Genomic DNA, 26,288 nt, shown 5'->3' with positions numbered 1-26,288 from the left:
TATTTGACCCCGGCTTCTCCTGACCATTCTTTGCTTAACCCTTTGTACTGCGTAGCTCTCTTGGTTCTGACCCGGTCCGTTCACGTTCCGTATTTTGTCTTGCCTGTCTTCCCTGCACATATCCTAAGTAAGGGACTGTCGTCCAGTTGTACCCTGTCATCAGGACTCGTGAGGCAAGTAGATGTGCAAAGCTGATAGAGACATACCCCAAAAGACTTGCAGCTGTAATTGCAGCAAAAGGTGGTCCTACAAAGTAATGAGTTGGGGCTGAATACAAATGCACACTACACTTTCCCGATTTTTATTTATTAACAATTTTGAAAGCCATGTATCTTTTTTTGCTCTTTACATACTTGCTCTCAGACGAGGCCCACCAGCCGCTCCATCCATTTTCTCCAGTGTCCCAATATATAATGTCCTTTTAAAATGTGGGGACCCTGACAATAAAATATTTTAGTCCTCATCCTGGGTGGGCCCCTACTAAGTTCAGGCCCCAAAGCAGCCACTTCCCCTGCTTCCCTTACTATAGCTACACCCCTGGAATACTTTTTTAAAGGCACTATAGATACATTTTTCAAGTGATGATATTTTATGATACATACTTTATGACACATTATTATTTATTTGTACATAATACAATTTTATATATTGCGACCAGGGAGCAAAATGTAACCATGGGTGGCATAGAAAAACTGGGACAGGGTGTCAGTGTAATGAAATAATGTAATGTACAGTACAGTGATAATAAACAGTAATGTCATAGTACAGGGATAATAAACAGTGATGTCACATTACAGGAATAATAAACAGTGATGTCACAGTACAGGGATAATAAACACAGTGATGTCACAGTACAGAGATGATAAACCAGTGATATCACATTACAGGGATAATAAACACAGTGATGTCACAGTACAGAGATGATAAACAGTGATGTCACAGTACAGGGATAATAAACACAGTGATGTCACAGTACAGGGATAATACACACAGTGATGTCACAGTACAGGGATAATACACACAGTGATGTCACAGTACAGGGATAATACACACAGTGATGTCACAGTACAGGTGTAAGAAACACAGTGATGTCACAGTACAGGGATAATAAACACAGTGATGTCACAGTACAGGGATAATAAACACAGTGATGTCACAGTGCAGAGATAATAAACACAGTGATGTCACAGTACAGGGATAATAAACACAGTGATGTCACAGTACAGAGATAATAAACACAGTGATGTCACAGTACAATGATAATACACACAGTGATGTCACAGTACAGGGATAATAAACACAGTGATGTCACATTACAGGGATAATAAACACAGTGATGTCACAGTACAGAGATAATAAACACAGTGATGTCACAGTACAGGGATAATAAACACAGTGATGTCACAGTACAGGGATAATACACACAGTGATGTCACAGTACAGGGATAATAAAAACAGTGATGTCACAGTAGAGGGATAATAAACACAGTGATGTCACAGTACAGGGATAATAAACACAGTGATGTCACAGTACAGGGATAATAAACACAGTGATGTCACAGTACAGGGATAATAAACACAGTGATGTCACAGGACAGGGATAATAAACACAGTGATGTCACAGTACAGGGATAATAAAAACAGTGATGTCACAGTAGAGGGATAATAAACACAGTGATGTCACAGTACAGGGATAATATATCTATCTATCCTATGTATTCTATCCTAATTGCCTTATATGCAGTAACCAGTTTCTACCACCAGAGTGTGCTAACAATATAGTATTTGAGAATAATTTCTGTGACAAGCTGGCATGTTTCCCCCAGAAAGTTTTGCCAAATTAAATATTTTGGTAATACAAATATTTGCAGGCACACCTTTTGAAACATTAACAATACAAATGTCTTAAAAAATTAGGTCCATTTCTAAAAGATTGCTTAAAGAGGTCGTCTCACTTCAACAAATGGCGTTTATCATCTAGACAAAGTTAGGCTACATGCACACGAACGTTGTCTGCTTCCGTATCCATTCCGTTTGTTTTTTTTGCGGATAGGACGCAGACCCATTCATTTCAATGGGTCCGCAAAAAATGTGCTGTCCGCATCAGTATGTCCGTTCCGTAGTCCCGCAAAAAATAAATAAATAGTACGTCCTATTCTTGTCCGTTTTAGGCATTGTTACAATAAAACACGGATGGCATCCGTTTTTTGGGGGGGGGGGGGCGGACCGCAAAACACATACAATCGTGTGCATGCAGCCTTAATATGAGGCTGCGGACAAGATTAGGCATGTTCTATTAAGTGTATTATGTAGAGAGAATCTAAATCGCACATCCTCATTCCTATACTTCTGATACAACAACTGTTTGCAATTTGCAGCATTTCTTTTGATACAACATGGCTGTACAGCACTAGTATCAATCATTTGCTGTGCTTTAAAGGGCTTCTTTTACCCCACTAAAGTCATTTTTTTTTTGGGGGGGGGGCTAGTTAAATTCCTTATAGTGCGATATATGAAAATATAATGGTGTTACTTACTTTCCTTCGGCCGTTTCTTATAAAAACGAAGTTTTATAATATGTAAATCAGGTCTCTACCAGCAAGTAGGGCGGCTACTTGCTGGTAGCCGCCGCAAAAAACTCGTCGTGTTGATTGACAGGGCCAGCCGCGATCTCCTCCTCCGGCCGGCCCTGTCAGCATTTAAAAAATCACGCGCCTCTGTTCATTCGGTGCAGGCGCTCTGAGATGAGGAGGCTCGTCTCCTCAGAACTCCCTCAGTGCGCCTGCGCAGATGACGTCTTCTCTTTCGGTGATGTCATCGGCGCAGGCTCACTGAGGGAGTTCTGAGAAGGCGAGTCTCCTCATCTCAGAGCGCCTGCGCCGAATGAACAGAGGCGCGCGATTTTTGAAACGCTGACTGGGCCGGCCGGAGGAGGAGATCACGGCTTGCCCTGTCAATCAACACGACGAGGGGGCGTTTTTTTGCGGCGGCTACCAGCAAGTAGACGCCCTACTTGCTGGTAGAGACCTGATTTACATATTATAAAACTTCGTTTTTATAAGAAACGGCTGAAGGAAAGTAAGTAACACCATAATATTTTCATATATCGCACTATAAGGAATTTAACTAGCCCCAAAAAAAAATAAGACTTTAGTGGGGTGACAGAAGCCCTTTAACTTCTTTTTCCCCCCTCTGAGTCAGCACTCCTCCCCATGTGACATAGGTGTTTTTAATTAGCAGAAGTCTGCAAAGGGTCTTACAATTCCTACTACATCTCAGTTGGAGTTCCTGAGGAGCTGTGAACAGGTGATCCCTTTGCACCAGTTCACATGCGGCGCTGGACGGTGGCCGTCGCTGCTTCTGTGCCGTGCTGGTGGAGTGATGGGATCCGAGGCCTGGGTGGCTCTGCCGCACGGTGGGGCCACGGTGTGGCTGTTGGATCCCGTTGCCTGCTGGAGCGGTGTGGAGGTGCGGTGGTCGCCGCACGGCACTGCGCTATGGTTAGAGTAGGTCCCCACTTAACAAGAGGCAACCTTGTCGTGGTAAGTGGGCCTATGCTCTTTGATCAAACTGTATACTAATGCCTCTTAATAGTGCACAGCAAATGATTGATACTAGTGCTGTACAGCCATGTTGTATCAAAAGAAATGCTGCAAATTGCAAACAGTTGTTGTATCAGAAGTATAGGAATGAGGATGAGCGATTTAGATTCTCTCTACATAATACATGTTCTATTAAGTGCCGGCGATGTGTGGTCCGCAAAACACTTACGGACGTGTGAATGGACCCTAAATGTTGATCATGAGTTATTACCAGTATATTGAGCTACAGATATAAAATTACTTATAATTAGAGATGAGCGAGTTTCTGCTTATGAAATTCGTTCACGCTTTTTTTGCCGGTAAAAGGTGAATTGCGTTATGGATTCCGTGACCATAACGCAATTCTATGACGGAAGGCATTCCGTTATAATAGAAGTCTATGGGCTGCCTAACCGATCCGTCCCGTTATGCAGGAGAGGACTATGAAATTCGCTCATCTCTACTTATAATCTTCATCAGTCATTATGGTTTTTCAATTTGTCCGTAAAAAATGTTGACTGTCCGTGATTTGGGGATAAGTTGTCCAAAGGGATGAGCGAACTTGTGCTTTCAAGTTCGGCGTACAAGGTTCTGGTTATTTCTAAGAATTCCGTTATGGATTCCGCTACCACCGACCATAACTTACGGTCCGTGGTAGCGGAATCCATAACAGTCCTGCCTCCCTTTTATAATACCAAAACTGCACAGTGACCACCAAAGTCTGGACAAAGAGCCCCCTCTGCTTGTTGCTAGGCAGAACTCGCTTGGGCACTGCCAAACAAACTTGACATGTATTGCTCAGGCTGGTACAGGCAGTTCTCTAGTAAATGCTAATGCCCTTTGGTAACCTCAGGCTTCGGGGAAGTGACACTGAACACAGCGACGTACCAACCTCAGGACTTTGCAGGGACTACTCATCCTCTGCAGCTCCCCATCTGACCCACATCACTGCAGTGCTCTTCCCATAATCCCCCTAATTTTGGACAGAATGTGCCTTCCACATGCACAGCTCCATTTAAAGTGGCGACGTCTGCAAAGCTAAGACTCCCGTTTGTATCAGTCAGCCCCGTGACACCTGGGTTTTTACGCATTGTGCATTTTAATTCATATGCAGTACAATACTGTTTATATGCATTTTGTGTCTTTTTTGGAAGTTAACGGCGAATAGAATTAACTCTTTCTAGCCCTGGGAAGGAGCTGTAAACTGTTGCAGCGCAGCCCTGGTATCGTGTCATGATGGGATTTCTGCATATAAAAGGAGTAGGTCTGTGCGCTGGGAAACGGTGCAGGAAGTGTGGCTGCTCTCGCCGAGAACCCGCAGAGGCATTGGAGTTCAATAGCAGCCAGGTCCTGCCAGTTTAAGGCTTGCTCCACGCCTGTCTTGCTGGATTGAGGAAGTGTTGGCGGAGCAATGTGAGGGGAGGGACTCCGCTGCTATGCCTTCGTCTGGGGACAGGCAGCAGGTGGAGGGACGCAGGCTCATGTCATAGTAAAGTCTCCTTTTTTTTCATTTATATTCTATATAGACATCTCTTTCACTACTATTAACCCTCTCACTACCCCTCCCCTATGTCTGCTCCGCTCTCTGCACGCTTTATGTAACTCGTCCGGTGTGTTGGCTCACTCTTCTCGGCTGTTCTCCCTCGGGGTACGTTTGCACAGGCTAAAATCTGACACGGATTCAGCAGCGGAAAAACAAAACCTCACCGACAGTTTCTCCATTGACTTTAATGCAGTAAAAACAAAACAAAGACTCGACCATGTGCACACAGTGTGAAAATGGTTGAGTTTTTATCTCAGTAGCTGATTTAAAAAGAAGCTTTTACTTTTTTGTGAGCAAACGTGATTGTGCATTTCATAGAAGTCAATGGAGAGGCAGGAAAACCTCAACCAAAAACTCTTAAAACTCTTCTAAAAACGCCACCAGTCTGAATGAAAACATCCTGTTTTCAGCCACAGATTTTTTTTCTGTGGCGGATTTTAGCCGTGTGAACGTACCAACAGCCGTCCCCGTACCGCCGCGTCTAACCAGCGCTTACTTTGTATGATCAACTTAGGCCTCGTTCGCATGTCTGTTAGGAGATCCGGCCGGCTGTTCGTGCCCAGATCAGCCTGCCGGATCCTCTATTTCATCGCTGGATCTCCATTGCCTGCAATAAGGTCCAACGCTGATTCGGCTGCATCCCGCCATAAATGGCGGACAAAAAGACGCCATTTGCGTTGGATCTCCTAAACGGAGATGTGAACGCTGCCTTGCTCAATCCTCTACGTAGCTTTATACGTAAGCGCGGTGTAATATAACTTATGCCAGTGACTGGAAAGCTGGCTAGCGTTGCAATGTGCATATCATTTTGCTGCTTTATCACCTATGATTTATTTATTACCGTGTTATGAATATGGTGCCAGAGTTTATGCCAGCCTGGGGTAGTTTTCCACCGCCTTTTGGCTGGCGTCGCACAGTAGAGATGATCTATCAAAATGGTGTAAAGTAGAACTGGCTTAGTTGCCCATAGCAACCAATCAGATTCCACATTTCATTTTTCAAAACTCCTTTGGAAAGTGAAAGGTGGAAGCTGATTGGTTGCTATGGGCAACTAAGCCAGTTCTACTTTACACCATTTTGATAGATCTCCCCTAAAGTAGAACTGGCTTAGTTGCCCATAGCAACCAATCAGATTCCACCTTTCACGTTCCAAAGGAGTTTTGAAAAATGAAAGGTGGAAGCTGATTGGTTGCTATGGGCAACTAAAGCCAGTTTTCCTTTACACCAGTTTTATTGGTGTTTTCTTAGTCAAAAATGTCAGCCTCAGATGTTACTTGGAAGCCTATGGGGAATAGTAAACGTATTTTTTTTCTTGTAGTGGTGGTATATGACCTTTGAGATGTGGTTCTAAGGTGAATGGGGCACGTTTATCAAGTTAGTTTTTTAGACTGCAATTAGACTGGAGTAGTGGATTCATCTGTCGGTATTTTGCAGGCTATTTAGTATTTAGAGTCGCACAGCAGCTGATGAATGGCCCGAGGCGTCTTTGTATAAGGGCCCATGCACACAACCGTATGTATTTTGTGGTCCACAAAACACCGACCTGCAAAAAATACGGATTACGTCCGCGTGACATCCTTAATGTACCTTTTTTTGCAGATCCACTGTAACAATGCCTATCCATGTCCGCAAAACGGACAAGAATAGGACTTGTTCTATCTTTTTTTGCAGAACAGCCATGCAGACATACAAAAACGGAATGCACGTGATCATTTCCATTTTTTTGCGGACCCGTTGAGGTGAATGGTTCCTTATACAGGCCACAAATTTATATTTTTTTTAATGGAACGGACACAAAAACAAAATACGTTTGTGTGCGTGGGCCCTAAGGCTAGTTTCACACTATCGTTCAGAGATCCGGCAGGGAACAGCCTGCTGGAGCTCTCGGGATCTGGCATTGCTGGACCCTGCCTGACCGGGGACTGGTGGAGATCCGGCTGCAACCCGCAAATATGCGAGAATCGCCAGACAAATACCACTGCTCACACCGCAACACATTGACCATTTTTGTACAGCATCGGACTGGCTCAGAGGGCCCTCTGATGGGCCCGACTCTGATCCATAGTGGGCCCCAAAGGTCCATTTGGAGCTGCCACTAGGTTCTATTTATTTGAAACAATACCTATTAGACATATTGATGATATGGGGCTTGGGCCCAGAGAATAATTTCCTCTGGTGGGTACAGGGAACTCCAGTCTGACATTGGTACTGAAGTATTCATTATTTCCAGGTCACATCTGTCCCGCCGTGCCATGGAGAGTAGAAACAAAGATGTACGAAACCCTACAGAGGTGCGTATGAGTCAGATGGTGCTCCCATGTCACGCCAACCACCGTGGTCAGCTTAGCACTGGACAGCTGCTGAAATGGATAGACACGGCAGCCTGCTTGTCAGGTGAGAATGGGCGTGGAAGCGACTTGCGGGTCTTGTATACAGTGCTTTGGTTATAATAAAACCCTGCACCATACTTGCCTAATGAAGGGGTTATTGCACAAATTTTAAACCCTTTTAGGCTACTTTCACACTTGCGGCAGTGTGATCCGGCGGGCAGTTCCGACGTCGGAACTGGCCGCCGGATCCGCCGATCTGCCGCTGACTGAAAGCATTTGTGAGACGGATCCGGATGCGGATCCGTCTCACAAATGCATTGCAAGGACGGATCCGTCTCTCCGCTTGTCATGCGGACAGACGGATCCGTCTTGTACATTTTTTCACATTTTTGCCGATCTGCGCATGCCGAACGGCGCTAATACATTCCTATGGGAAAAAATGCCGGATCCGGCGTTCAGGCATGTATTCAGTTTTTTTGGCCGGAGAGAAAACCGTAGCATGCTGCGGTTTTCTCTTTTGCCTGATCAGTCAAAACGACTGAACTGAAGACATCCTGATGCAAACTGAACGGATTACTCTCCATTCAGAATGCATGGGGATAAAACTGATCAGTTTTTTTCCGGTATAGAGCTCCTGTGACGGAACTCTATGCCGGAAAAGAAAAACGCAAGTGTGAAAGTACCCTTACTCACATATCTGGTGGACATCCTTCCCTTTCTGTGGGTGGGCAGAAGCTCATCAATCCCCCTGCATCTTCCAGTATGCATTGCAATTAGCTCTTGTTAATCCCTGCCTCCCCTGGGCTTAAGTCCTTCAGCTACAGGCCCAGGAATACATATATGTTACCCCCATGATGTCCTTCTCCACTGTCTAGAGAGAGATATAGCTATTAGGAATAAATGAATGTAAGATGTGTGGGCCACTTCACCTGCCTCACTATGAGATCTCGGGGGAGCAGAGAAGCTACTAATCATGTCTGTCCACCACTGAATGCAGGAGAAGGGGGACCAGAAGAATAAACAGCAGGGGGCGCTACCAGAGAGGAAATGTAATGTGCATAATAAAACAACTATATTGATAGCCACAATGTCAATAATGATAGTGAGATGTGCCCCACAGTCGGTAAGTGTCAGAATGCCCCCATAATGTGTAGTGCCCCCCATGTGTTGTACGTGAGATGAAAGTAACTTGTTGGGTCCTGCATTATCTCCAACAATATATAATGTAGGAGTGAGTTTGTAGCAGTGCTTTTCCATGGATTATAAGAATATTTGCATCCTTGTTGACTGTTTCCCTTGCAAATTCCTCTACAGCCGAGAGGCATGCAGGCTGCCCGTGTGTCACTGCCTCCATGGATGACATCTATCTTGAGCATACAATAAGGTATTGCCGTTCATCTATTTTATAGCTAAAACTGTGAATTTTAGTGGACATTTGAAGCAAAGCAATTAAAATCTTCAGTTCTGTCTATTATATAACCACTGGCACAAGTTCCACCTTGTGAGTGAGAGATTTAGTATCCTGCCAACATAACAGAGTCTGCCCTTTTAGGGCTAGCTGAGATGAATGTAATGCTACCTTTCACTTAACGATCCGTTGCTTTATTCCCGAGTAAAAAGGACTTTTAATCCATATGTAAATGAGCATTTAAGTGCATCGAGGGCGGGCCCAAGCCACCCTGTGCACCCTTGCTCCTCCTTCTTCCTCTGCCAGCCCCTCCCTCTCCTTAATTGACAGGGCCACACGAGATGATTATGCAGGAACCTGACCTCTATAGTCTGCATTAGAAGGCCAGGTTTACAGAAGTGGATGGATCCTTAGATGGATGATGTATATGATGTATGGTCTTTCTTTTTTATTTCCAGTGTGGGACATGTTGTTAACCTGAAGACAAAGGTGAACCGAGCCTTCAATTCCAGTATGGAGGTTTGTATCGATGATGATGACATTTATATGGTGTATGAGATTGTTAAAAGGGTTATCTGGGATTTTCAAATTGATTTGTCTATCCTCTGGATAGGCCATCAATATGAGATTGTTGGGTGTCCGACTCCTGGCAGTCCGCCGATCAGCTGTACAAAGATGCCGTGGTGAGACCAGTAACGTCATATTCATCGGTCACATGGGCGGTCTTGTGCTTGGTAAGCTGTCGTGCTCCAGTGTCTCTCCACAAACAGCCGATTTGGGGGAGGAGGTTGGACCACTGCCAATCCCATATTGGTGACCTATCTTTTGGATAGGCTATCAATATGAAAATTCTGTAAAACCCCTTTAAACACATTTTTTTTAAAGCCATCACTAAAACTGCATTAGTATTGGATTATCCAAGGAGCCTGTAGGAGCAAAAAAGGGCATCTGTCAGCAGTTTTGTACCTATGACACTGGCTAATCTGTTACATGTGCGCTTGGCAGCTGAAGGCATCTGTGTTGGTCCCATGTTCATATGTGCCCTGACTTCTCCTTAAGTGGAAAGTGTGCGGCAGTTGCAGAGAGAGCTGAGCGTCTAGGTGTAATGGTAACGCCCCCGTTGCTCCTAGAGGCTCATTTGCTTATATTTTTTTCTCAGCAATGAGGGCACATATGAACATGGGACCAACACAGATGTCTTCAGCTGCCAAGTGCACATGCAACATGTCAGCCAGTTTCATAGGTAGGCATACGGCACAGCCATAGGACAGGCCCACATGCTCCAGGGGCCCCATAGGAGCCGTGTTGTCTGCCTCCATGGAATGTGCACCCTAAGGCCTCATGCACACGACAGTTTATTTTCACGGTCCGCAAAAACGGGGTCCGTGGGTCCGTGATCCGTGACCGTTTTTTCATCCGTGGGTCTTCCTTGATTTTTGGAGGATCCACGGACATGAAAAAAAAGTCGTTTTGGTGTCCGCCTGGCCGTGCGGAGCCAAACGGATCCGTCCTGAATTACAATGCAAGTCAACAGGGACGGATCCGTTTGACGTTGACACAATATGGTGCAATTGCAAACGGATCCGTCCCCATTGACTTTCAATGTAAAGTCAGGAGTCCCTTTACTTTCACACTTGTATTCATATAATGCAGACGGTGGCTCCGTTCAGAGCGGATCCGTCTGCATTATATTGTTAAAACATTTCTAACTGTGAAAGTAGCCTCAGACGGATCCGTCCAGACTTTACATTGAAAGTCAATGGGGGACGGATCCGTTTGAAAATTGAGCCACAGTGTGTCATCTTCAAACGGATCCGTCCCCATTGACTTACATTATAAGTCTGGACGGATCCGCACGCCTCCGCACGGCCAGGCGGACACCCGAACATAACTTGAAGCGTCCCCATCACCATGGGAACGTCTCTATGTTAGAATATACTGTCGGATATGAGCTACATCGTGAAACTCATTTCCGACAGTATATTCTAACACAGAGGCGTTCCCATGGTGATGGGGACGCTTCTAGTTAGAATATACTACAAACTGTGTACATGACTTCCCCCTGCTGCCTGGCAGCACCCGATCTCTTACAGGGGGCCGTGATCAGCACAATTAACTCCTCAGGTGCCGCACCTGAAGGGGTTAATTGTACTATCATATCCCCCTGTAAGAGATCAGGGCTGCCAGGCAGCAGGGGGCAGACCCCCCCCCCCTCCCCAGTTTGAATATCGTTGGTGGCACAGTGTGCGCCCCCCATCGGGCCCCCCCCCTCCTCCCTCTATTGTTATAAATCGTTGGTGGCACAGTGTGCGCCCACCATCGCCCCCCCTACCTCCCTCTATTGTAATAAATCGTTGGTGGCACAGTGTGCGCCCACCATCGCCCCCCCTTCTCCCTCTATTGTAATAAATCGTTGGTGGCAATAGTACAATTGTAGAAGATTCATACTTACCTGCTTGCTGCTGCGATGTCTGTGACCGGCCGGGAGCTCCTCCTACTGGTAAGTGACAGTTCTTTAGCAATGCGCCGCACAGACCTGTCACTTACCAGTAGGAGGAACTCCCGGCCGTTCACAGACATCGCAGCAGCAAGCAGGTAACTATGAATCTTCTACTATTGTACTATTGCTAAGTAACCATGGCAACCAGGACTGCAGTAGCATCCTGGTTGCCATGGTTACCGATCGGAGCCCCAGCGATTAAACTGGGACTCCGATCGGAACCACGCTGCCACCAATGATCGGGGGGGGGGGGGGAGATGGGAGGCCGCACACTGCCACCAATGTTGTTACTGCTATAGAGAGAGGGGGGGCCGATGGTGGGCGCACACTGTGCCACCAACGATTTCTAACAATAGAGGGAGGAAGGGGGGGGCCCGATGGGGGGCGCACACTGTGCCACCAACGATTTCTAACAATAGAGGGAGGAAGGGGGGGCCCGATGGGGGGCGCACACTGTGCCACCAACGATATTCAAACTGGGGAGGGGGGGGGGGGGTCTGCCCCCTGCTGCCTGGCAGCCCTGATCTCTTACAGGGGAATATGAAAGTACAATTAACCCCTTCCGGTGCCGCACCTGAGGGGTTAATTGTGCTATCATATCCCCCTGTAAGAGATCGGGTGCTGCCAGGCAGCAGGGGGCAGTCTTGTACAAAGTTTGTAGTGTATTCTAACTAGAAGCGTCCCCATCACCATGGGAACGCTTCTGTGTTAGAATATACTGTCGGATATGAGTTTTCACGAAGTGAAAACTTAGATCTGAAAAAGCTTTTATGCAGACGGATCTTCGGAACCGTCTGTATGAAAGCAACCTACGGCCACGGATCACGGACACTGATGCCAATCTTGTGTGCATCCGTGTTCTTTCACGGACCCATTGACTTGAATGGGTCCGTGAACCGTTGTCTGTCAAAAAAATAGGACGGGTCCTATTTTTTTGACGGACGGATACACGGATCACGGCCTCGGCTGCAAAACGGTGCATTTTCCGATTTTTCCACGGACCCATTGAAAGTCAATGGGTCCACGAAAAAAACGGAAAACGGCACAACGGCCACGGATGCACACAACGGTCGTGTGCATGAGGCCTTACCGTTATGTCAGTGTATGTTTTTGTCTTTTTAGGTTGGAATCCACGTCACTTCAGAAGACTTGTGTAATGGAAAAGAATCGAAAGTCTGTCAGGCATTTGCTACTTTTGTTGCACAACCACAGGATAATAAAAAGGTAAAGTAAAAAAAAAAAAAGAAAGTTTATAGTAATTGTATTATCATTAGCGCAATACTACGGTTCTAGTAATACGCTTCTGAACATTGAAATTACAACACCAAGAAGGACAAGCCATAAGGTTACGCAATTCGAGTAAGTGGGAGGTGTTGCTAAGATCTGCAGATGATCACATTTTCAAGCACCTAGCTCCAATCTGTGGGAGGAGCATAAAAGCCAGGGTAAAAGCAAAGTTTTTTTAGACACATAAAAACCTAAACAAAAAAAAAAAATCGGATCAAGCCGTGCGGGATAATTGTGCGATGCCTCCTGTTAGCCGTCCATCCCAGTTATTGCCACTTGTGGCACACTGAGAGGGAAGAAAGTTTATCACCTTGGCAGATCACTGAGCGCCTAGGCTGAGATGTCAGCACTGTTCAACGTTTCGTGTCCTGGTGACTGGGAAAACAACGATGAACTGGAATGACAGCAAGAGGTGAACCTCTGCATGGACGTATCATCTGATTAGAAGAATAGCGCGTCTCCAGACTTGTCTCCCATCGAGCACATCTGGGACGTCATCAGTCGGCAATTGCCAGCAGCAGATCTTGATGATTTGCATGTAGGTATATACATAAAAATGTGTGTGTGTGTGTGTATATATAATCTCCATACATACAGGTGAAACTCGGAAAATTTTAATATCGTGCAAAGTTAATTTATTTCAGTAATGCAACTTAAAAGGTGAAACTAATATATGAGATATATCTCGCTTTGCATGTAATGAGTCTTTCAGGCCTTTATTTGTTATAATTTGGATGATTATGGCTTACAGCTTATGAAACCCCAAAGTCACAACTTTGAGGTCCCCTTTGCTCAGGGGGTATGGATTAATTAGCTGACTAGAGTGCGACACTTTAAGCCTAGAATATTGAACCTTTTCACAAAATTCTAATTTTAAGCTGCATTAATGCAATTCCTTTTAATTTGCATTACTGAAATAAATGGACTTTTGCACGATATTCGAATTTTTTAAGTTTCACCTGTACACACATACATACACACACACGCTGTATTATGAAGAAAAAACGGAAGGTCCAGCTTCTAAAAATCAAATTTCTTTATTCCAGCGGTTTAAAAGTTTTCCATACACAGGACAGTAGTATACAATCTACGCGTTTCGGACTCACAAATTTCAGTCCTTACTCATGACACACTGTATGTATAGTCTTATGTATGACTGTTTAGAATGTATGTGAGTATATACTGTAAAATGTATGTGTAAATAAATATACTGTATGCCTGTGTTCATATGTGTCACAGGTTAAGGGGAAGGGAAAACGCCAAATACACACCACAACGAATAGAGAATCTAGGCCTCAAAAGCTAAGGAAGAGGGATGGTGACCTCCTAGTAATCCCTAGGCCTTTCCCTAACTCCTGCCAGTATAAGTAGATCCTGATGGAGTCGTCCAGTTCTTGAACGAATCGTTCTTTTGAATCGATTCATCTGACTGATCTGATCCATTTGAAGCAGCTCAGTGTGAGGTAGCAGACTGTCTAGCAGGTCTTGTGTAACATGATCCTAGAGTGAAGGCTGGGCCCACCCCCAGGATGCTTTTTTTTTTTTTTAACTCCTGAGCTTCGGTTCATTTTCTTGTCAGCCGACTCGGCAAGTGAATCGAAGATTTGATTCATGAATCTGTTCTTTTGAATGAACTGATTGAAATTAACCGATTCATTTAAAGGGGTTCTGCACTTTGTTTAAACTGATGATCTAGATCATCAGCATCTGATCGGTGGGGGTCCGACACCCGGGACCCCTGCTGATCAGCTGTTTGAGAAGGCAGCAGCGCCGCAGCCTTCTCACTGTTTACCGCCGGCCCAGTGACGTCACGACTAGTATCAACTGGCCTGGGCGCGGTTAAGCTATTTTCACGTGAATGGAGCTTAGCCACGCCCAGGCAGGTTGAGACTAGTCGTGACATCACTCGGCCTACAGTAAACAGCGCGAAGGACTCCCACCGATCAGATGCTGATGATCTATCCAGAGGATAGATCATCAGTTAGAACAAAGTGCAGAACCCCTTTAAAAGATTTGAACTTCCCATCACTAGATCCTAATGGTGGAAATACTCATACACCGGATACCTAAAGCCCTGCTAAAACTGACGAGCCCTAGGATAGGTAGCAAGGGATGAAACAGCTGGTTCCTTCCAGAATGAAGGAACCTGCGTCTCCCTGAGGCCTAGAAACAACACACACCAGATGATAAGAAACAGCAAAGGCAACAAGTAATCAGCTTAGAGATGAATTGAGAAGCAGGAGATCCAAGACAAACTAGCAACTCCAAGCAGAAACTATCAACCGCATGGTCAGCAGTGTGAGGCGGATCTAAATAGAGCCTCATCACTGATAACGAGCGGCACCCGAGGAGAGGTGAGATCCTGCCAAACAACATCATACATAGAGGAAAACAGAGAGACCTGTCAGCCTCACGTGCAGCAAGTCTATACGATCTTCTCACCTCTCTCACAGGAGGGACCGTGACAACATGTATGTGTATGTTCTTATATATGTTGATGTGCATGAGGCCTTATAGAAAGTCTGTGATCCAGTCTTTCGTTAGTGAGAAGGGACAGTACAAGGCTGAGTATTTCTGCCTCCTTGTTTAAGTGGGGTCTCAATACCCCGATTTCCCACCAGTCAAAATTGGCCGGTCACTATGACATGCAGAAAGTGTTTAATGGAGAGTTACACTATATATGTTTGTCTTTCCAACCTGCTTCTTGTTTTTTTTTCCAGTTAAATGATTTAGAATTTGATATGGATGGTCTATCCTCAGGATAGGTCATCAGTATCAGATCAGCGGGGATCCGACTCCTGACACCCCTGCTGATCAGGTGTTTGTAGAGGTCACGGCGCTCACCAGAGCCCCGGTGAGCACTGCGGTCTCTTTATAGTTTACCAAGCACAGCGCCGTACATTAGACAGCGATGCTTGGTAATGCAGATCATCTACTTTCACTTGAATGGGACTGAACTTCAACTAGGCCATGTGACTGATATACAGTGACATCACTGGCCTCCCAACAGTTGATCGGCAGGGGTCCTGGAAGATGGACGCCAGCCGATCTGATATTGATGACCTATCCTAAAGATAATCTTAGGCTACTTTCACACTGGCGTTTTGGTTTCCATTTGTGAGATCCGTTCAGGGCTCTCACAAGCGGTCCAAAACGGATCAGTTTTGCCCTTAATGCATGGGTGGCAGAGGACACATTTCTTGAAACCATATAAACTTAATTAATATATATATAATTAAAACAAGAGACAAATCAGTGTGGAATAAATAGGCCGTGTTGCTTTATTTGGGGTTTTACCAAGTTATCATACCAATCAATCAAAATACTGAATGAATAAATATCAATAAGTAATCCAACCATAAAATATAAATAATTGAATAAATACTTAAATCTCATAAACTTATGGACCATTAAGTCCACCCAGCACGAGCTGGGTGACCGATCACCCCCAAACTTGCAACACGACATTAAAAATGGGAGGGAGGGCGGGGCGCTGCTCCTTGAAGGGTGCTCCACTGGAACTGACAGCTGGATACCTGTGCGCTGTCACCTTTTATTCACCTGGATTCCCGCTCAAATTGACAGCTGCCAATCAGCTGTCCAGCATTTCCTGCTTTAGAAAACAGCTGGCCAATCCTGACAGCTGATCAGAGCATCCCGTTACCAGGCAGATCACTAGGGGAACCAGCCAAAACCAGATTCCTGTCAGAAACATCTAGAATTAAAATAAGACAAAACAAGGGGGAGAGAGGGGGAGAGAAATACCACCACAACCTTAATTCACCCAAAAGCCATTTTATTGCCTCAAAATAAAGCCCATTGTCCCTGCCACCATGTGTCCCCCAAGCTATACGCTCTGGGGGGGCCCCTTCATTCTGAATGGATAAGGATCCGCTCAGAATGCATCAGTTTGGCTTGCAGCGTTTTGGTGTCCATCTCACGAAACTGAGCCAAACGGATCCGTCCCGGCACACAATGTAAGTCAATGGGGACGGATCCGTTTTCACTGACACAATATGGCACAATAGAAAACTGATCCGTCCCCCATTGACTTTCAATGATGTTCAAGACGGATCCGTCTTGGCCATGTTGAAGATAATACCAACTGATCCGTTCAGGACGGATGCATGCGGTTGTATTATCTGAACGGATGAGTTTGTGCAGATCCATGACGGTTCCGCAGCAAACGCGAGTGTGAAAGTAGCCTTCTACACCTTGCTGGTACTGTATTACACTGCAGTTCCTCTGCACGAGAAGCTGCGTGGAAGAACCATGTGTAATCCGCAATCAGTGCAGGCGGGCTATGTGTGAATGTGGTGTTTGTGCAATATTTCTTTTGGGGCCTCACTTAAAATTTTGCCCAGGGCCAGACTTTGTCTAAAACCGGCCCTGTTTGCATGCTCAAGTGGATTCAGTGTGGCAGAACGTTCCTGCAACAACCATTAATAACCTCGTCGATGGCATGCCAAGGCGTGTATTCTGTATGTGGCGCTCATACTCGATACTGAATAAATTAAGATCCTTTCGAATATTTTGTCTCCATTTTTTTTTTTTTTATCATTTCCTCATCATTAACATGTTCATGAATCCTGTGGTTTCCACAGTTCCAAAAAAATGTCCTTCTTGGTGTTGCAATTTCAATGTTGAGGAGTGTAATATAGAAAAGGTCTAAATAATGACATGTGGTATGAGACTTTTTTGGAGTACAATACTAATGACCTATCCTCAGGATAGGTCATTAGTATCTGATCTGTTGGGGGTCCGTCGACTGGCACCTCCGCAGATCAGCTGTTTGAAGAGGTTACTGTGCTCGGGTGAATGCTGTAGCCTCCTCGCAGCTTACCAAGCACAGCGCCATACATTGTATAGTGGTTGTGCTTGGTATTGCAGCTCAGGCTCATTCACTTGAATAGGACTGAGCTGCATATAGGACATGTGACTGATGAGCGTGACGTCACTGGCCTAGAAAAAGACTGCGGTGCTCACTGGAAACAGCTGATCAGTGGGAGTGTCAGGAATTTAATCACCACTGATCAGATATTGATGACCTATCGTGAGAATAGATCATCAATATTTTACTCCAGGAAATCCTCTTTAAAAATATATTATTACACGCTCCAAAATAGAAAGTTATACAACTTGCTAATATTATTCAGATGCCTCCATTTCCAGCTTGTGCTCGACACAGGTCAGCACATCATCAGGGCAGTGCATGAAGGGAATAGCTAAGCCAGGCTCCATCACTGATGACAAATAGGCCAAGAACAAGGCGGGCTTAGCTATTGAAATAAGCCAGTGACTGAGCCCACCCTGTACACAAATTACTCATGACGTGCCAACACAGAAAACGCTGTCTTATGTCGAGCACAGTCTGGAAGTGTGGGCGCCGGAACTGGATCCGACATCTTCAGATAGGGCACTTTGGATGATTGAAGTATATTAGGGTTCTTTCACACTTGCGTTGTTGGATAACGGCAGGCAGTTCCGTCGCCGGAACTGCCTGCCGGATCCGGAAATCTGTATGCAAACGGACGGCATTTGTAGACTGATCCGGATGCGGATCTGTCTCACAAATGCATTGCAATACCGGATCAGTCTCTCTGGTGTCATCCGGAAAAAACAGATCCGGTATTTATTTTTTGCACATTTTTAAAGGTCTGCGCATGCGCAGAGCGGGAAACCGGATACGTTTTTTCCGGAACACTTGGTGCATTTCAATGGAAAATAATGCCGGCATTCTGGTAAGTGTTCGGGAATTTTGGACACAGAAAATACCTCAGCATGCTGCGGTATTTTCTCCAGCCAAATACCGTAAGAGTGACTGAACTGAAGACATCCTGATGCATCCTGAATGGATTGCTCTCCATTCAGAATGCATGGGGATAAAACTGATCAGGATGGAACTCTATGCCGGAAAAGAATAACGCTAGTGTGAAATATATATATATATATATATATATATATATATATATATATATATATATATATATATATATATATATATATATATATATATATATATATATATATATATATATATATATAGGGATTCGCTCTGCTAGGAAGGGTAAGCAGATGCAGTACAGAGGCAAAATACCAGTTCTTAACTCAAACTTCAGTGTTTATTCACACACGAGGCAAGTTCACAAAACCAAACGTCACTTGCAGTCTTGGTGTTAATTCACACACAGTGGCAAGTTCATACAGCAAAAATCACCCTATAGGTTTTTGGTGTTGGTTCACACCTTGCTGGCAGTTCTGCCTCAAACAGTCCATAGCAGGCTTTAGGGGGCCTGTTTCCCTGACACACGGGTCTCAGCCCTCCAACCCTGCACAAGCCTCAGATCCCAACACAGAGATGCCTTGCTGCCAAGCCCAGCTGTCTTTTAAGGACAGCATGGTGTTGCCGAAACCCAGACCGGCACTTGAGATCCAGTCTGGTGTCTGACCCCACCTGGCTGCAGATCAGCCCAGCAGCACACGCCCGGAGGAAAATACCTGTCTTCCCCAACCACACCCTTCACTGTGTTATATATATATATATATATATATATATATATATATATATATATATATATATATATATATATATATATATATATATATATATTATTTTACTAGCCAACCCTTTTACCGTGAATGTATCACCTGTACTTTTGTCTTAGATGTTCATTGATTTCTATGAGAGAGTGTAGTGAGCTTTCTTTGTGACCTGTGTGGAGGTCATTGTGCAGGGAGGGGAGGTGGTGAGCTGTGACTATCACCTACTGCCACTGGTGGATCCTGTGTTATGGATATACAAGTGTTACATTTTTATTGTTTTACTACTTGTGATGACAATGACATGACTGCTATCAATAGGAAGTGTCGGCCAATAGAAGGCAGAGTGGCCAGTGTGAAAACGACAAGATTTCAGGATTATTTTTTTTTGAATATCTAAAAAATTATAATTATCAAAAACTCTTAAAAAATAAAAGCATGTCATTTAAACAATAGGTACCGGTAATTTTCTGATGAAACATTCCCTTTTATGTGTTTGCAGGTGAAACTAAAACCGTTGACTCCACTCACTGAAGAAGAGCATCTGGAGCACAGCATTGCTGCTGAAAGACGACGCATGAGATTAGTCCATACTGACAATATAAAGGACCTTCTGACTCGGAGCACCCAGCAGGATGGTAAATATTAGAGCATCCACAGTTTTTGGAGATCGCTGGCTGTTCTTGGGCTTTTGGACCAATTTACCTCTACTTTTATGTGCAAACATAGAAAACATGGGTTATCCTGAATTGCATTAATGATATACTGATAGTGTAGGTTCCCATCTAAAGAGGCCAGCTTGTTAGTGATAGTCGGCCCCCACAATTTTGCTCAAAAAGAGTCACCTATTTTCATGTTCAGTCATTTTTCAATGTTTGTACATGTATTTGCACTTAAAGCTGAACCCGGACATAACCCCTTCTTCCCCCATTCAGCCCCTCTGAGTTGAGTAGCGAAACATTTCATGCTCCGATGCTCTCCCTTGCGCTGTATATCTGGTGTACATCTAGTGATGTACCAGGCTACGCTAGGCAGAGGACTCCACCTAGCAGTGAGCCCGGTGACGTCACCGGCTCTAATGGGCAGTCTTAAACGCTGCCCTAGCCTAAAACGGGCTAGGACAGCGCTAAAGACCACCTGTTAGTGCCGGTAATGTCACAGGGATCACTGCTAGGTGGAAGCCTCTTGAAGGATTTCTGATTTAAAAAAAGCAGTAAATCTTCACAGGACTCTTAGGAGAGACAGTGAGAGTCCTGATTTACCCCACCTCTACACACAGGATGATTGACCGCTCTTCCTGTATCGGTGTATGCACACAGATGGCTGTCAATCATCCAGTGTGGAGGCGGGGTCATCAGGACTCTCACTGTCTCTCCTAGGAGTCCTGCCAGGATTTACTCTTTATAATCAAATAAACCTATATATCATAGAGCTCAGCTTCTCTCCCTCCATCATATCCTGCTCTCAGATGGGGCAGTAAAAATATCACCTGCCTATAATGTGTCATGTTTTTTCTAATATATGAACTGTAGAAAGAAGCAGAGAAGGAGGGATGAATGGAGAAGTCCTTGCCCAGAAAACTCACGTGGAGAGCGTTGAACTGGTGCTGCCTCCACATGCCAACCACCAGGGCAATACTTTTGGTGGACAGATAATGGCCTGGATGGAGAATATTGCAACAATAGCTGCCAGGTATGAATCGGGGATTTATTCGATCTCTGTTCACTTGATCATGGCTACCATGTAATATTGTGATAGTCTATATGACTGGCAGCGTGGACGCATGATGGACACTCTTCTCTGTGTACTTCCATTGGCACATGCCATCCTTCTGTTAGCACCAAGTACTAGTTTCATCATTCTGCTCTCTTGGTAACAAGTTTTTTTTTTTCTGATTTCCACAGCCGGCTTTGTCACGCTCATCCAACTTTAAAGGTAATTGAAATGTTCCATTTTCGAGGACCCTCACAAGTTGGGGACCGATTGATCCTAAAGGCCATTGTCAACAATGCCTTTAAAGACAGGTCAGTACCAAACCTCACATACCTGTAATAAGGACCTAGTCCATTCCATCATCCAAAATTCATTGTATTTGGCCTCAGACAGTCCAGCAATGTTTCAGAGCTTATTTGGACAAATGTTAACACTTTCTGCATAGAATGTCCTCAGCTATCTGGTAGTTTACTGATCAGAGGATAGGATTGTAGCTAATGTAATGGATGGGTGTGTTAGTTGATTTAGACCAGGGTTGACCTAACTGCTAAGTGCTGAGATAAAGTGTCCTTGGGTTATTGACTTGGAGAACACTCCAATGAGGATGAGGAACATGCCGTTTTTAGTACTATAGAAGTCTTCTCCTTCCACACTCACCTCTATTTTAGCCTGACTTTTATATACAGGTGAATTTGCCAGCCATTGGTCTTGGCCAACTAGCACCTCAGTTACTTATTTTCTGTTTCACCATGATCTTTCAGGATGTGGTGTCCTTATTAGCTGCCCATGATAGGCTACCACTGGTTGCACAATAGTTGTTGTGGCTGCAGCGAGCCCCCTAAGGAGCCTGTTCAGAGGATGGGAGTTGTAGTGGCCATGACAAGATGATGTGTCATGGTCTACTTCCTCAGGCTGTCATTACCTGGGGTTCGTTGAAGTGAAAAGGTGCAAACGATGGGTTGCAGTTCATCCATCTGTAGTCAATACAAGATGCAATGTTTCTATCCCCAGCTGATGAGATATGGTGGCAGACAATAGCATTTTAGGGTAGTCCTTCTTGCTCTCCTGATTTCCCTTCACTACAGCTATAAACTGGCACCTTTTTGGCTGTAGGTGTCCACTTGATAGATACACGTTTTGTCAACATGTTCTCCCTCACCTGCAGCAGGATCCATGAAGCTATAGTTGCTGGTCACCCTGCTGACTGTAGCGCCTTAGCTCGGAAGAATATCCACAGCCTTGAACCTTTAGTCTCTCTGGAGCAGGGTTCCTCACTGCTGAGCTGATTCGTTGGTCTTAAGGACCCTTGGAGCCGGAGCAGATGGTCTTGCTTCCTCAGTAGCCTAGCTCTCTCTGCCTCCTCCTGGCAGGAAGTCGAATCAGCTCACTCCTACCAAGAGGGGGAGGAATGGGATGATTAGTTCCATTCCTGATGCCAACCATACCCTATCTGTTGGTGTACTTACATAGCATAACGCATATCAACGCAACATAACATAATATTTGCAGATACCCCCAGGTCTGGTGCACGGCTAGGATCACAGAGTAGCGGTGATCCCAAAGAAATTAATGGGGTCACAAAAAATCCAGCATTGTTTTATTTTGTGCTACTTGCCCTGCAATCCCATTGATTTCTATGGGATCACCAATCCTGGCTACGACAGCTGTCACCATGTAGGGGAATGCATGTGCTCTGCACAGGGGATCACACCACTTTGCAACCCAACTTGAAGTTCAGGGAAAGCCAAAACTAGGACTTCCTTTCCTGTGGTATGTTTGGGTAACAACCTAGAAGCCAGTGCAGAAACGTCATCCTAAGCGTCAGGATGGGACGGCTACTTGTCCTGGACTCTATTAGGGCCGTCTGTCTTAGGGGGTTAGAGAATAGCCAAGGCCATTCCTTTTGTGTGGTGCTTTAAATCTTTGGGGCTCATTTAATTTCCAGAAATTTGCCTATATTAGGTGTATTTCTGGTGCAGATTGTGGCGCAACGACTTTTCTCCGCTCATGCCAGGTCTAAAAAAGTGGGCGGGGAAAGGGACGCCTGTTTTAGAGGTAGAAAATGGTCTAAATGTGAGCCAGCTCGGAAGCTGTAGAGGCTGGCACCTTTTCATAACTTTGGCGGATCCACTGACAGCACAGGGGTTTTTAAGACCGGCATCTAAAACGCCAGTCATAATAAATGACCCCCTTTATTTTTTTGTGGCACTTGGGTGAGAGAAATCATAACCACGGGCGTTCCACATGGTTGGATCAGCAGGTGTCTACATCCGCTTATAAGAGAATTTCATAATGTTTGACATCTACAGGTGAAACTCCAAAAATTAGAATATTGTGCAAAGTTCATTTATTTCAGTAATGCAACTTAAAAGGTGAAACTAACATATGAGACTCATTACATGCAAAGCGAGATATTTCAGGCCTTTATTTGTTATAATTTGGATGATTATGGCTTACAGCTTATGAAACCCCAAAGTCACAATCTCAGGTCCCCTTTGCTCAGGGGGTATGGATTAATTAGCTGACTAGAGTCTGACACTTTGAGCCTTGAATATTGAACGTTTTCACAAAATTAGAATTTTAAGCTGCATTAAAGAAATTCTTTTTAATGTGCATTACTAAAATAATTGGACTTTTGCACGATACTCTAATTTTTGGAGTTTCACCTGTATATAGCAGCTAGACAATGGAACGTATTCTTTTCCAAAACCTGCAGAACCGCTCTTGTCCATCACAAGCACAGCATTATCAAACCTGATCTGCTGGTATTTAAATTGCCAAGAGCATAGACTGAGCATTTAACCCATACCTGCCCGGGTGTGAGTCATGGTTCAGATTGTGTAATTTCTCACAGGACCACGGCTGCATAATATGTATGTAAATAAAGCTGCCAAAACGAGAATTACGTCTTTTTGCATGGTTGTGCCATGATTGATGTAAAACCATGAAAATCAGAGATCATCTAGTACAGGCATGCTCAACCTGCGGCCCTCCAGCTGTTGCAAAACTACAACTCCCATCATTCCCTGACAGCCTACAGCTATCATCCTACAGAAGGGCGTCGTGGGAGTTGTAGTTTTACAACAGCTGGAGGGCCGCAGGTTGAGCATCCCTGATCTAGTACATGACAACCTCTTTCTAACAAAGCTAGAACCAGCCCTGTACCTCCCATGGATCCAGAGATCTCCACATTCACTACTCTGCTAGATTATCTTCAGGGGGAGTGTCCTTTCTGCTGCAGCTCTCTCCCTGTTACTGCCACAACAAATGGATGTTGCGCGTTCGACCAACTCAGTGAGACGGGGCAAAAATTATGGAAAAGCACAAACAGCAGGTGGCGCTATACAGATACATTTTATTGAATAACTCTGTGGCTATACAGGCTATACAAAACTTTTAATTACAAAATTATTCAGATCCAGGTGCTGGTTTGAAAAATGTGGAATATGTTTTGCGACACAACCCCTTTAATAGATTATTTTGCCCTTGACATAAGCAGTGAATACTGGGTGAAAGTTATCTGGCTGTAGATTTGCACACCTGAAGCTTGTGCAAAGACCAAGGCCGCCTGAGATAAAGCTCTGAAGAAAACATTTATGGGTTTATTGCGGAGTGTTTTCCCAGTATAGAGGCGGCACATAATAATAGTGTATTTTCTGCTATCACCTTTATATTGAGATGCAATGGAGATAAGTGGCTTATTTAGTTTACTACTATTTATGTTTTAGTCCTTCTTTGTCTCGCTCCATTCCTGTGTTATTCCTCCTGGAAATTTACAAATAAATTGACAACTGGGTGTTACCACGACCATATTGTCCAATCCAGTGTCGGACTGGGCCCTGGCTCATTTTATCATTTATGGCAGTTTTCTGGTGTAAATGATGACCGCAATCTACGCTTCAAGCTGGCGTAGATTTCAATCTAGGCGCACAGACAGCCGCAGGATGCACTTAATTTATGATGAGGCGTGCGCTTTGTAAAAAACTAAGCTGCGCAGGGGAATATAAAGACCGGTGAAGAAATACCAGCTGAACCCTAATGGCTCATTTCCAACATCTGTTTCTATAGGAAGCAAAAGCACTTAAAGAAGTTCTCTGGGACCCAAATAAAATTTAGGCCGTGAGTCCTAGGGCGCTGTACTTCCGGAGCTCCAGTGATTTCTTACCTGACTATTTCACGTGACCACTACTCAGCATTCATCTAGGGTAGTCTGGCATGTCCTGGGCTACCTCCCATGACTGCTGAGGACAGTGATTGGAAGCAGCACGTGGCATTGCTGCCACGCCAGAAGTGCTGACCTCCGCAAGCACTGGGGCGGCAGCACTGGGACAGCTGGGGAACCGAGTAGGTCCTGGCACCTCAGTGCTCCCAGAATAAGATTTCGTCTTCATTCCTGGCCATTCCCTTCAGTGATCGTCCCTCAAATTTCCAATTAATGGGCAATAAGTAAAGACCCTTTTTACGCTTCCGACATGTCAGGGACAAATGTTCATACAAACACTCCTACTCAATAATCTGCCAGTGTAAAGGTGCCGCCAATCACCGGATGAATAGGCGAAATGCTCAATCATTGGGTGAATCAGTCGCCTAAATCATCATTTGTGGGCAGCACATTGTGGTGTGTGAACCGTGATCTGCTGCCCAAAAACAATGACCCTGTATGAGAAGGCGCGATGGCGGTAGCGATCTCTCGTCCCCATACATTGGAGGGGATCACTGCATGAATAGGCAGTTTTCACCTCCACTGACGAGCAGGCAGTTGTGGGGAAGGAACGGGGTCTTTAACCTACACAGTCATAAAAGATAGTATCCCTGTTGTAGTATTTGCCATGAGGGCCTATCTGATCCACTCCGTAACACCATGAACTGGAGATGTTGTCCTAGCATTGTGTGTGACTTTTTGGCTTAGTGTAGAACTACAATTCCCAGCACTACTTTTGGCAAACATCTAGGGTCATTATCTTACTGGTGTCATTGTGAACGTGTCTTTGCAGTATGGAGGTTGGGGTCTGCGTCGAGGCATTTTGCCATGATGTGAGTGTGCCCAGAAGACACATAAACAGCGCTTTCATGACCTTCGTGGTCCTGAATGAAGACAATCACCCGTGTATCCTTTCTCGCATCAAACCGGAGCCGGGGGTAAGTGATTCTCCCCCATGGTTCCCCGCAAATCTTATAGCACGCTATAACTTTATATCCTGAGATTTTTTTTCTTTTTATGTAATTATTTTATTTAAGTTTTTTATTTTATTTCCATCCCGTAATCCATACACTTGATGTATATCACATATTTGCAGGTATTTTTTGCCAGATAATGTCATTCCACATAATAGAGGAGAATAAAGATGAAGGGCTAATGTGGTGATCTGCCTTTCCAGTTAATTTA

The 26,288-nt window shown here is 44.7% G+C and overlaps 1 protein-coding gene across 1 annotated transcript in view; it reads left to right on the top strand.

Moving 5' to 3' along the window:
- Window positions 1–4,936: 4,936 nt before the first annotated feature.
- The window catches only part of ACOT11 (acyl-CoA thioesterase 11), a 31,016-nt gene continuing 9,664 nt past the window's right edge, over window positions 4,937–26,288 (top strand). Inside the window, exons 1-9 of the mRNA XM_044301905.1 lie at window positions 4,937–5,070; window positions 7,355–7,518; window positions 8,769–8,838; window positions 9,321–9,381; window positions 12,485–12,586; window positions 19,692–19,827; window positions 20,722–20,881; window positions 21,094–21,213; window positions 25,897–26,041. Coding sequence (XP_044157840.1) covers window positions 7,377–7,518; window positions 8,769–8,838; window positions 9,321–9,381; window positions 12,485–12,586; window positions 19,692–19,827; window positions 20,722–20,881; window positions 21,094–21,213; window positions 25,897–26,041 — 936 coding nt within the window. The 5' untranslated portion in view covers window positions 4,937–5,070; window positions 7,355–7,376. The remainder of the gene's footprint in view (window positions 5,071–7,354; window positions 7,519–8,768; window positions 8,839–9,320; window positions 9,382–12,484; window positions 12,587–19,691; window positions 19,828–20,721; window positions 20,882–21,093; window positions 21,214–25,896; window positions 26,042–26,288) is intronic.

This window comes from Bufo gargarizans, chromosome 7 (genome assembly GCF_014858855.1).
Source record: "Bufo gargarizans isolate SCDJY-AF-19 chromosome 7, ASM1485885v1, whole genome shotgun sequence".
In the NCBI taxonomy this organism is placed as follows: Eukaryota; Metazoa; Chordata; class Amphibia; order Anura; family Bufonidae; genus Bufo; species Bufo gargarizans.
Note: the sequence above shows the minus strand (reverse complement) of the source record. Positions and strands in the feature narration are given on the sequence as shown.